The 13272-nt window shown below is 54.1% G+C and overlaps 1 protein-coding gene across 4 annotated transcripts in view; it reads left to right on the top strand.

The window, feature by feature from the left end:
• The window catches only part of ROBO3 (roundabout guidance receptor 3), a 471759-nt gene that overhangs the window by 412476 nt on the left and 46011 nt on the right, over positions 1–13272 (top strand). For all 4 annotated transcript variants that reach the window (XM_075328149.1, XM_075328150.1, XM_075328152.1 and 1 more), the window contains 3 exons: positions 8780–8937; positions 9043–9163; positions 9610–9748. In XM_075328149.1, coding sequence (XP_075184264.1) covers positions 8780–8937; positions 9043–9163; positions 9610–9748 — 418 coding nt within the window. The remainder of the gene's footprint in view (positions 1–8779; positions 8938–9042; positions 9164–9609; positions 9749–13272) is intronic.

The raw sequence follows: 13272 nt of genomic DNA, 5'->3' as shown, positions 1-13272 counted from the left end.
AAAAGGTGGCGACTGTGAAGAACCTAGAATATAAGACATATTTTCAGTTGTTTCACACCTTTTTGTTAAGTATTTCATTCCACATGTGGTAATGTCTTCAATGTGAATCTACAATTTTCAGAGTCATGAAAATAAAGAAAACTCTTTGAATGAGGTGTGTCCAAACTTTTGGTCCGTACTGTACATGCTCTATGTCTCATGATTGCTCCATGAGTGCCATAAGTCATCAGGAGAAAGGGCGCCCCAAGAATCAGTGCTAGACGTCATCCGGGGAAAGCGCACCCCCCTAGAATCCGGGTCAGACAGGTCATCAGAAGAAGGGCACCCCAACAATCCGTGCCAGACAGGTTGTCAGGAGAAGAGCGCCCCAAGAACCAATGACAAGTTGTCAGGAGAAGGGCGCCACAACAATCAGGGATGCAGTCAAGTGTCCTGTGACTCCTAAAGTGTCTGCTGATTGGTTGGGAGGAGAGGGTCAGGTGTATGAGGGTCTCCCAGCCCCCGGTGGGCCCTGGTGGGGCCGTATAACACTTGGCTTCTGCTGTTCTCAGGTGTGTGTGGTGCCGGATGATCATCGATGGCTCCATGTAAAGGGTCAGAGAACCTGTATCTGCTGTAGATGCCGCAGCCGTGGTCGGCCATGCTCTCGTCCTGGGCATCTCCTTTAGGCGTCTTGGGCCTATACTGGGATCTTGTTTTTTCATTTATTGTTTTCAGTGTTTAGAAGAGGGAAGAGGAGAGCGTGGACGTTGTGGTGGTGGCCTCTCCGCAGCTGGAGCAGAATACGTGGCTGCGGAGCGTCACTGCCACTCCTTTCAATTAACCTAATTGGACTCCTCGGCGCATCCTTTATCCGGATCCTCAGCGCCTAATGCACAGAATTAAACTCATGTTTCTCTGTCACGCCGATGAAATTTCACTTGCGCGGAATTTGCCGGGAAAGCGACAATCTTATTAATCACTTTTTGCAGGTCCTGCTCTCTGACAGCGCAGACGGCGGATGGAGCCGGCGTCATTTGTATTAATGAACAATTATATTGTAGGCACAAAGCCATATCTGCTGCACAGTGCCAGCGCCGCCTCAATAATACAACCTATTACTACAGCATGAGAGCCCGATATAAGGGGGAACAAAGAAATCTACTACACTGGAGGGGAGCTACTACACCGGAGGGGATCTGTTACACCGGAGGGGATCTACTACACCGGAGGGGATCTACTACACTGGAGGGGATCTGCTACACCAAAGAGGGGAGCTGCTACACCGAAGAGGGGAGCTGCTACACCGAAGAGGGGAGCTACTACACCGAAGAGGGGATCTACTACACCAAAGAGGGGATCTACTACACCAAAGAGGGGATCTACTACACCGAAGAGGGGATCTACTACACCGAAGAGGGGATCTACTACACCGAAGAGGGGATCTACTACACCAAAGAGGGGATCTACTACACCAAAGAGGGGATCTACTACACCAAGGAGAGGATCTACTACACTGGAGGGGATCTACTACACTGGAGGGGATCTGCTACACCGGAGGGGAGCTATTACACCGAAGAGGGGATCTACTACACCGAAGAGGGGAGCTACTACACCGGAGAGGGGATCTACTACACCAAAGAGGGGATCTACTACACCAAAGAGGGGATCTACTACACCAAAGAGGGGATCTACTACACCGAAGAGGGGATCTACTACACCGAAGAGGGGATCAGCAACACTGGAGGGGATCAGCAACACTGGAGGGGATCAACTACACTGGAGAGGATCTGCTACACTGGAGGGGATTTGCTACACTGGAGGGGATCTGCTACACTGGAGGGGGATCTACTACACCAGAGAGGGGTTCTACTATACTGGAGATGAACAACTATACTGGAGGGCATCAACTACACCAAAGAGGGGTTCTACTACACTGAGGAGGTACAGCAGCAGCAAAAAATCTACTACACGGGGAGGGGGGGCACTAAATCTTCTCCACTGGAGGGCAAACCTGTAGGAAATCTTCTGGGGGGACATTTTGAATTATCTTACTCCATGGGGGGAGGACTCAGGACCATCTCCCCTTAATAAGAGATGGTTACTGGACCCCAGAAATTAGGCTCCCAGTTCTGTCGGTTTGTGGCCCCCAGAACCTGCCCTCAGATTCCAGTTCCAAAAGTCTTACTCTGCTGGTTTTTAGTTTGGTTCATTTCTGAAAAGGCTGGGTGACAACTCTAACCCCCCACATCAGCTCCTGCAGGGATTGTCAGTAATGTCTATGGGCCTCTGGATGCCGGAGCTGCCTCGTGTATGGCGGCGCTGCCTCGTGGATGGCGGAGCTGCCTCGTGGATGGCGGCGCTGCCTCATGGATGGTGGAGCTGCCTCGTGGATGGCGGAGCTGCCCCGTGGATGGCGGAGCTGCCTCATGGATGGCGGAGCTGCCTCGTGGATGGCGGCGCTGCCTCGTGGATGGCGGAGCTGCCTCGTGGATGGCGGCGCTGCCTTGTGGTGTGGAGCTGCCTCGTAGATGGCGGCGCTGCCTCGTGGATGGCAGCGCTGCCCCGTGGATGGCGGAGCTGCCCCGTGGAGTGGAGCTGCCCCGTGGTGTGGAGCTGCCCCGTGGTGTGGAGCTGCCCCGTGGATGGCGGAGCTGCCCCGTGGTGTGGAGCTGCCCCGTGGTGTGGAGCTGCCTCATGGTGTGGAGCTGCCCCGTGGATGGCGGCGCTGCCCCGTGGAGTGGAGCTGCCCCGTGGTGTGGAGCTGCCCAGTGGTGTGGAGCTGCCTCGTGGATGGCGGAGCTGCCCCGTGGATGGCGGCGCTGCCCCGTGGATGGCAGAGCTGCCCCGTGGTGTGGAGCTGCCCCGTGGTGTGGAGCTGCCTCATGGTGTGGAGCTGCCCCGTGGATGGCGGAGCTGCCCCGTGGAGTGGAGCTGCCCCGTGGAGTGGAGCTGCCCCGTGGTGTGGAGCTGCCCCGTGGTGTGGAGCTGCCCCGTGGTGTGGAGCTTACATTTTTGGCAGATTTTGCCATTCACAGACTGTAAGCTGCGGGCACATTCCTTGTTGTACCGCGGTGCCGGCATCTCTCACCCCATGGAGAGCAGGTGGAGCGTCTCCAGGTGGCGCCCCCTGTATGTAAATGGAGGAAGATCACCAGGGTGGGGTGCAGGAGGCTGTCAGGAGAGCTTGTCCCCGCTGGGGGGGCTCCTCACTGTCGGGGGGCTTCTGTGCCTCCGCACATGGTGGGCGCAGAGACTTGTGGCACAGCCTGCTGCCCCTCCTTCCCGTGAGGCAGAAATGTCATCACCCGGCCATCAGTCCTCAGTGGTGATCTAGTGCTGACTGCTGCAGACGTCTCATTAGCTAAGGGATGGGGACAATTTGTCCGTCAGACGATTGTGGACAGATGTGCGGTGACCAGTCCTGGCCATAGGGTGGATGTGACCCCCGGGGTGGCAGATGTCCCCTGCGCGGGGCGGAGGTCAGACGCTTCTCCTGACAATGAAATGTAATGAAAATGCATCTGTCAACTGCAACACAAAGCAACATGTGAGGATTTACATGGGACTGCTGTCTGTCCGACTTCACCCCCTCCCACCTAATGTCATATGGGAGACCAGACTGTGCAACTGGTGGTCCCAGCGCTTACATTCAGTATGTCAGGGGTTAATGACAACTATCACAGGAACCCTCCTGTGTCCCCTCATGTGGCAGAAGGGTCTGTACCCCACTCTCTAACGTTCTAGAGGATAATGGCGATCAGGGTGTGGGGAAAGCTGGGTGACCACCTCAGAGCACCAGCATGGCAGCCGTCAGGAATCAACTGTCCACTGCGGGCACAGCGACCCTCCCCCACCACCCCAATATCAGGGTACAGTGATGGGGGTCACAGGGCGACCCTCCCCCACCACCCCAATATCAGGGTACAGTGATGGGGGTCACAGGGCGACCCTCCCCCACCACCCCAATATCAGGGTACAGTGATGGGGTCACAGGGCAACCCTCCCCCACCACCCCAATATCAGGGTACAGTGATGGGGGTCACAGGGCGACCCTCCCCCACCACCCCAATATCAGGGTACAGTGATGGGGGGACAGGGCGACCCTCCCCCACCACCCCAATATCAGGGTACAGTGATGGGGAATAGGGCGACCCTCCCCCACCACCCCAATATCAGGGTACAGTGATGGGGAATAGGGCAACCCTCCCCCACCACCCTAATATCAGGGTACAGTGATGGGGTCACAGGGCGACCCTCCCCCACCACCCTAATATCAGGGTACAGTGATGGGGAATAGGGCAACCCTCCACCGCCACCCCAATATCAGGGTAAAGTGATGGGGTCACAGGGCGACCCTCCCCCACCACCCTAATATCAGGGTACAGTGATGGGGGGGGACAGGGTGACCCTCCCCCAGCACTCCAATATTATCAGGGTACAGTGAGGGGAGGGACAGGGTGACCCTCCCCCATCACCCCAATATCAGGGTACAGTGATGGGGGGGACAGGGTGACCCTCCCCCAGCACTCCAATATTATCAGGGTACAGTGAGGGGAGGGGGGGACGGTTGCTAAATAATTAACATCTGTCCAGAAGAAGACGCCGCTGATTAATAAGATTTTTCTAAAGTGTCAGCGGCTGAATGAAAGTCATGAATCCTCCCAAACACCTCCAGAATAAATCACCGCTATCAGCGGGCCTGACGGGTGGGCTGTGTGCGGGAGATAGCAAGGGCACAGCCAGGGGGGTACTCTGAGGGGTGGGAGTGCCGGCTATTATCACGCCTGGTGCCAGCAATACAGTGAGGCGGGGTGTTAGCATGTGTAAGCGGTGGTACTCTGATAGGTGGAGTGACACATTACATTGGAGTGCTGCTAGTATATGCAAGTGCTGGTACTCTCATAGGTGGGGCGCCGCTGTATATGTGTGATGGGTGGTACTCTGATAGATGGGGGTGATGCATTACATCGGGGGCTGTATATGTGTGATGGGTGGTACTCTGGTAGATGGGGGTGATGCATTACATCGGGGGCTGTATATGTGTGATGGGTGGTACTCTGGTAGATGGGGGTGATGCATTACATCGGGGGCTGTATATGTGTGATGGGTGGTACTCTGGTACAGGGCTGTGGAGTCGGTAAGCCAAACCTTCGACTCCGACTCCGACTCCTCAAATTCTCTTGCACCGACTCCGACTCCGGCTCCGACTCCGACTCCTACATATATTGCTTATAGTTAGGTGAAAAATTTATTGTAGTACATGAATATGTGTATGTGAACATCAGTTTCATCAGTTTCATCAGTAATCAGTTTCATCCCACCATCAACCTAACACTCAACTACTCCTGCACGGAAATCAACTTCTTGGACACCATCATTAAACTACGGAACAATGAAATACAGACATCCCTGTACAAGAAGCCAATTGACCGTCCAACATACCTGAAATGGGACAGTTTTCATCCAAAACATATAAAAAACTCTATTGTATACAGCCAGGCTATCAGGTACAATCGGATATGTTCCAACAGTACAGATAGAGACAATCACCTTGAGGGCCTCAGAAAAACCTTTTTGAATCAAGGCTACCACCCAAGAACAATTGAAAACCAGATTATAAGAGCCACCAGAATATCAAGAAACCATCTTCTACATTATAAAACCAAAGAAGAGAACAACCGGGTCCCTCTTGTAGTCACCTACAATCCACATCTGGAGGTGTTTAGAGGAGCTGCACGGAAACTACAACCATTACTGCAAAAAGATGCCCGGTTAAAATCTATTTTTCCAGACCCCCCACTTCTGTGTTTTAGACAGCCCCCGAATCTAAGAAGCATCATTTTCAGAAGCTCCCTGTCCTCTCCAACACCAACAGGAACATTTCCCTGCAACCAGAAAAAATGCAAGACCTGTCCATTAATATTGACAACGGACAAGATAAAGATTCCCAGATCACATCAGGACTACAAGATCCCAGGTACGTTCAGCTGCACCACAACCAATGTGGTGTACTTAATTATATGTACCAAATGTCCAACTGGGGGTCTGTATGTAGGGGAGACAGGACAACAGCTCAGGACAAGGATGAATTCTCACCGCCACACAATTAGAGAAAAAAGGATGGATCTACCTGTGGCCAAACATTTTTGTAACCCAGACCACAGCATCATGGACATGAAATTGCTGGTATTGAAAGGAAACTTCAAGTCCCAGAGAGACAGGAGACTATGGGAGTACAAACTTATGATGACCTTTGACACATTCAGAGAAGGAATGAATGTGTCTCATGGATTCATGTCTTTTTACATCAGTTAAAAGATGTGCTCCTCTGACCATCCGAGCATGTCACAGCCCTGGACCAGACCCTTATCAAAGGACAATAAAACTTTCACACTGAACTGCATCAGTATTTATGGCTAGAACAGCTTGTCCCCCTGCCATAGAGATAGTTCTGTTTCATATAACTTGTTCTTTTTTTTTTTTTTTTTTTACTGCACTATTCTAAGTCCTGTTGTGTATAAATACGTGACTCTTCAGATTTTGTGTTATACCATGCCTGATGAAGAGACCTGAGTAGTCTCGAAAGCTTGCAATTATTACCATCTTTTCAGTTAGCCATTAAAAGGTATCAACCACTGAGGACTCTCTGTTCTTTTAAACAATTTTTTTTTATCTCTACTGGCTAACACGGTACAAAGATATATTTTACTTGTATGTGAACATCAGACATTTAATAATTTTTATGATACAATAATCAAGATATTTGGATAGAACATAAAATATATTTATTGGATACAACTTTAGAACACAAAAAACTGTAATAAATTGTAAAAATGTAATACACTATGTAATATACAGTAGATTACATATATATCTTGTGTGTGTATATACACTGTATATATATATATAATATTACATATTTACAATTTATTAGTTTTTTGTGTTCTAAAGTTGTATCCAATAAATATTTTATGTTCTATCCAAATATCTTGATTATTGTATCATAAAAACAATTAAATGTCTGATGTTCACATTATACTACAATAAATTTTTCACTTAAATATAAGCATTATACTAAATGTTATTATTTAGTAAAATATTCAGCACATTCTGCATTGCACTCCTGTCCCCAATTTATTATATATTTTAGGAGTCGGAGTCGGTGCATTTTATACCGACTCCAACTCCGACTCCACCAAAATGAGCTCCGACTCCACGACTCCGACTCCGACTCCACAGCCCTGCTCTGGTAGATGGGGGTGATGCATTACATCGGGGGCTGTATATGTGTGATGGGTGGTACTCTGGTAGATGGGGGTGATGCATTACATCGGGGGCTGTATATGTGTGATGGGTGGTACTCTGGTAGATGGGGGTGATGCATTACATCGGGGGCTGTATATGTGTGATGGGTGGTATTCTGGTAGAGGGGGTGATGCATTACATCGGGGGGCTGTATATGTGTGATGGGTGGTACTCTGATAGATGGGGGTGATGCATTACATCGGGGGCTGTATATGTGTGATGGGTGGTACTCTGGTAGAGGGGGTGATGCATTACATCGGGGGGCTGTATATGTGTGATGGGTGGTACTCTGGTAGATGGGGTGATGCATTACATCGGGGGCTGTATATGTGTGATGGGTGGTACTCTGGTAGATGGGGGTGATGCATTACATCGGGGGCTGTATATGTGTGATGGGTGGTACTCTGGTAGATGGGGGTGATGCATTACATCGGGGGCTGTATATGTGTGATGGGTGGTACTCTGGTAGATGGGGGTGATGCATTACATCGGGGGCTGTATATGTGTGATGGGTCGTACTCTGGTAGAGGGGGTGATGCATTACATCGGGGGGCTGTATATGTGTGATGGGTGGTACTCTGGTAGATGGGGTGATGCATTACATCGGGGGCTGTATATGTGTGATGGGTGGTACTCTGGTAGATGGGGTGATGCATTACATCGGGGGCTGTATATGTGTGATGGGTGGTACTCTGGTAGATGGGGGTGATGCATTACATCGGGGGCTGTATATGTGTGATGGGTGGTACTCTGGTAGATGGGGGTGATGCATTACATCGGGGTGGTATATATGTGTGATGGGTGGTACTCTGGTAGATGGGGATGATGCATTAGATCGGGTGCTGTATATGTGTGATGGGTGGTACTCTGGTAGATGGGGTGATGCATTAGATCGGGTGCTGTATATGTGTGATGGGTGGTACTCTGGTAGAGGGGGTGATGCATTACATCGGGGGCTGTATATGTGTGATGGGTGGTACTCTGGTAGATGGGGGTGATGCATTACATCGGGGGCTGTATATGTGTGATGGGTGGTACTCTGGTAGATGGGGGTGATGCATTACATCGGGGGCTGTATATGTGTGATGGGTGGTACTCTGGTAGATGGGGGTGATGCATTACATCGGGGTGGTATATATGTGTGATGGGTGGTACTCTGGTAGATGGGGTGATGCATTACATCGGGGGCTGTATATGTGTGATGGGTGGTACTCTGGTAGATGGGGGTGATGCATTACATCGGGGGCTGTATATGTGTGATGGGTGGTACTCTGGTAGATGGGGGTGATGCATTACATCGGGGTGGTATATATGTGTGATGGGTGGTACTCTGGTAGATGGGGGTGATGCATTAGATCGGGTGCTGTATATGTGTGATGGGTGGTACTCTGGTAGAGGGGGTGATGCATTACATCGGGGGCTGTATATGTGTGATGGGTGGTACTCTGGTAGAGGGGGTGATGACACTGATTCCGTTGCTTCCCGTCCGCAGTGCTCAGGGATGATTTCCGTCAGGCTCCCAGTGACGTGGTGGTGGCAGCAGGAGAACCCGCGGTAATGGAGTGCATCCCACCCAGGGGCCACCCGGAGCCCACCATCTCCTGGAAGAAGGAGAATGTCCGCATCAGTGACAAGGATGAGCGCATCACGGTGAGACCCCCGGCCGCGGTGCCTGCACAGTATATATATATATTATATTCCGTGAGTTCTGATATCTTGTTTCTTTGCTGCTTCTCATTAATCTCCATATTTCAGATCCGAGGAGGGAAACTGATGATCTCCAACACCAGGAAGACGGACGCCGGGATGTACGTGTGCGTGGCCACCAATATGGTGGGCGAGCGAGACAGCGAGCCGGCGCAGCTGGTGGTGTTTGGTACGTGTGGCGCGGCGGAGTGAGAAGTGAATCACGCGGAGATGGCGGGAGTGCAGCGGAGGAGGAGGACGGAGGCGAATGATCATGAGAACTCACAACAGAGAATCACATTGCTGCGCTTCCGATGGGAAGAACACCCCCCATTAACCCTCGCTGCCCCACGGCTCCAGTACTGCACCAACACCCCCCCATTATCTCTCGCTGCACTAACACCACCCCCATTAACCCTCGCTGCCCCACCACTCCCGTACTGCACCAACACTGCCCCCCATTAACCCTTGCTGCCCCACCACTCCCGTACTGTACCAACACCAACCCCCCCTCTTCATTAACTCTTGCTGTCCCATCGCTCTCATACTGCACCCACACCCTGGGAATAATTGGTATATGTATATATTCCGTTTCAGTCATTTTAGGGGTGACGTGTTTTTCTCCTTCCCCCGCAGAGCGCCCTACGTTTGTGAGAAGACCCATAAACCAGGTGGTCTTAGCGGATGATGTTGTGGACTTTCAGTGCGAGGTTCAGGGAGACCCGATGCCCACCGCTCGCTGGCGGAAAGAGGAGGGCGAGCTACCCCGGGGAAGGTGATTATCGCCGCACTGATTCATCTTTTATTCACATCCGCAGCCCCCATGTTCTGGAATGTCCCCTCCACATTGAGCCTTGTTTCTCGCAGTCTACGTCATTATCTTCTCATAGTTTCCAAGGACATTGTGCTCGAGCCACGGTCCATGATCCTAACTGTGTCCAAATAAGACTAAGCTGCAGTGTAAAGCATGGCGGACAAAGCATGCGCTTTACAATAGGATAAAGAGTTGCACACCAGTCACAATGTATAGGGGAATAATGAAAAGCAGAACTGCTATGGAAATGCTAGACTGAAAAATGCAATGGACTATCTGAAAAAAGTGAAAAACATGAAAATGTTATGTGAATAATAGGAATGAGAGATGTTTTAGATGACACTGGAGAGGACAGGCGGCGGTCAGTGTCACCCGGGGGTGCAGGAGCTGACACTGGAGAGGACAGGCGGCGGTCAGTGTCACCCGAGGGTGCAGGAGCTGATACTGGAGAGTACAGGCGGCGGTCAGTGTCACCCGGGGGTGCAGGAGCTGACACTGGAGAGGACAGGCGGCGGTCAGTGTCACCCGGGGGTGCAGGAGCTGACACTGGAGAGGACAGGCGGCGGTCAGTGTCACCCGAGGGTGCAGGAGCTGATACTGGAGAGTACAGGCGGCGGTCAGTGTCACCCGGGGGTGCAGGAGCTGACACTGGAGAGTACAGGCGGCGGTCAGTGTCACCCGGGGGTGCAGGAGCTGACACTGGAGAGGACAGGCGGCGGTCAGTGTCACCCGGGGGTGCAGGAGCTGGTACTGGAGAGGACAGGCGGCGGTCAATGTCACCCGGGGGTGCAGGAGCTGACACTGGAGAGGACAGGCGGCGGTCAGTGTCACCCGGGGGCGCAGGAGCTGACACTGGAGTGGACAGGCGGCGGTCAGTGTCACCCGGGGGCGCAGGAGCTGACACTGGAGAGAACAGGTGGCGGTCAATGTCACTCGGGGGTGCAGGAGCTGACACTGGAGAGGACAGGCGGCGGTCAGTGTCACCCGGGGGTGCAGGTATGACACTGGAGAGGACAGGCGGCGGTCAGTGTCAACCAGGGGTGCAGGAGCTGATACTAGAGAGAATAGGCGGTGGTCAATGTCACCCGGGGGTGCAGGAACTGATGCTGGAGAGGACAGGCGGTCAGTGTCAACCAGGGGTGCAGGAGCTGACACTGGAGAGAACAGGCGGCGGTCAGTGTCAACCAGGGGTGCAGGGGCTGATACTGGAGAGGACAGGCAGCGGTCAGTGTCACCCGGGGGTGCAGGAGCTGGTACTGGAGAGGACAGGCGGCGGTCAGTGTCACCCGGGGGTGCAGGAGCTGACTCTGGAGAGGACAGGCGGCGGTCAGTGTCACCCGGGGGTGCAGGTATGACACTGGAGAGGACAGGCGGCGGTCAGTGTCAACCAGGGGTGCAGGAGCTGATACTAGAGAGAACAGGCGGTGGTCAATGTCACCCGGGGGTGCAGGAGCTGATGCTGGAGAGGGCAGATGGCGGTCAGTGTCACCCAGGGGTGCAGGAGCTGACACTGGAGAGAACAGGCGGCGGTCAGTGTCAACCAGGGGTACAGGAGCTGATACTGGAGACAACAGGCGGCGGTCAGTGTCACCCGGTGGTGCAGGAGCTGATACTGGAGAGGACAGGCGGCGATCAATGTCATCCGGGGGTGCAGGAGCTGACACTGGAGAGAACAGGTGGCGGTCAATGTCACCCGGGGGTGCAGGAGCTGACACTGGAGAGAACAGGTGGCGGTCAATGTCACCCGGGGGTGCAGGAGCTGACATTGGAGAGGACAGGCGACGGTCAGTGTCACCCGGGGGTGCAGGAGATAACACTGGAGAGGACAGGCGGCGGTCAGTGTCACCCGTGGGTGCAGGAGCTGACACTGGGGAGAACAGGTGGCGGTCAATGTCACCCAGGGGTGCAGGAGCTGACATTGGAGAGGACAGGCGACTGTCAGTGTCACCCGGGGGTGCAGGAGATGACACTGGAGAGGACAGGCGGCGGTCAATGTCATCCGGGGGTGCAGGAGCTGAAACTAGAGAGGACAGGCGGCGGTCAATGTCATCCGGGGGTGCAGAAGCTGACACTGGAGAGTACAGGCGACGGTCAGTGTCACCCGGGGGTGCAGGAGATGACACTGGAGAGGACAGGCGGCGGTCAGTGTCACCCGGGGGTGCAGGAGATGACACTGGAGAGGACAAGCGGCGGTCAGTGTCACCCGGGGGTGCAGGAGCTGACAGTGGAGAGGACAGCTGGCGGTCAATGTCACCCGGGGGTGCAGGATCTGACACTGGAGAGGACAGGCGGCGGTCAATGTCTCCCGGGGGTGCAGGAGCTGACACTGGAGAGGACAGGCGGCGGTCAGTGTCACCCGGGGGTGCAGGAGATGACACTGGAGAGGACAGGCGGTGGTCAGTGTCACCCGGAGGTGCAGGAGATGACACTGGAGAGAACAGGGGGCGGTCAGTGTCACCCGGGGGTGCAGGATCTCACACTGGAGAGGACAGGCGGCGGTCAGTGTCACCCGGGGGTGCAGGAGCTGGTACTGGAGAGGACAGGCGGCGGTCAATGTCACCCGGGGGTGCAGGAGCTGACACTGGAGAGGACAGGCGGCGGTCAGTGTCACCCGGGGGCGCAGGAGCTGACACTGGAGTGGACAGGCGGCGGTCAGTGTCACCCGGGGGCGCAGGAGCTGACACTGGAGAGAACAGGTGGCGGTCAATGTCACTCGGGGGTGCAGGAGCTGACACTGGAGAGGACAGGCGGCGGTCAGTGTCACCCGGGGGTGCAGGTATGACACTGGAGAGGACAGGCGGCGGTCAGTGTCAACCAGGGGTGCAGGAGCTGATACTAGAGAGAATAGGCGGTGGTCAATGTCACCCGGGGGTGCAGGAACTGATGCTGGAGAGGACAGGCGGTCAGTGTCAACCAGGGGTGCAGGAGCTGACACTGGAGAGAACAGGCGGCGGTCAGTGTCAACCAGGGGTGCAGGGGCTGATACTGGAGAGGACAGGCAGCGGTCAGTGTCACCCGGGGGTGCAGGAGCTGGTACTGGAGAGGACAGGCGGCGGTCAGTGTCACCCGGGGGTGCAGGAGCTGACTCTGGAGAGGACAGGCGGCGGTCAGTGTCACCCGGGGGTGCAGGTATGACACTGGAGAGGACAGGCGGTGGTCAGTGTCAACCAGGGGTGCAGGAGCTGATACTAGAGAGAACAGGCGGTGGTCAATGTCACCCGGGGGTGCAGGAGCTGATGCTGGAGAGGGCAGATGGCGGTCAGTGTCACCCAGGGGTGCAGGAGCTGACACTGGAGAGAACAGGCGGCGGTCAGTGTCAACCAGGGGTACAGGAGCTGATACTGGAGACAACAGGCGGCGGTCAGTGTCACCCGGTGGTGCAGGAGCTGATACTGGAGAGGACAGGCGGCGATCAATGTCATCCGGGGGTGCAGGAGCTGACACTGGAGAGAACAGGTGGCGGTCAATGTCACCCGGGGGTGCAG

The sequence above is a fragment of the Anomaloglossus baeobatrachus genome, chromosome 11, assembly GCF_048569485.1.
Source record: "Anomaloglossus baeobatrachus isolate aAnoBae1 chromosome 11, aAnoBae1.hap1, whole genome shotgun sequence".
NCBI lineage: Eukaryota > Metazoa > Chordata > Amphibia > Anura > Aromobatidae > Anomaloglossus > Anomaloglossus baeobatrachus.
Note: the sequence above shows the minus strand (reverse complement) of the source record. Positions and strands in the feature narration are given on the sequence as shown.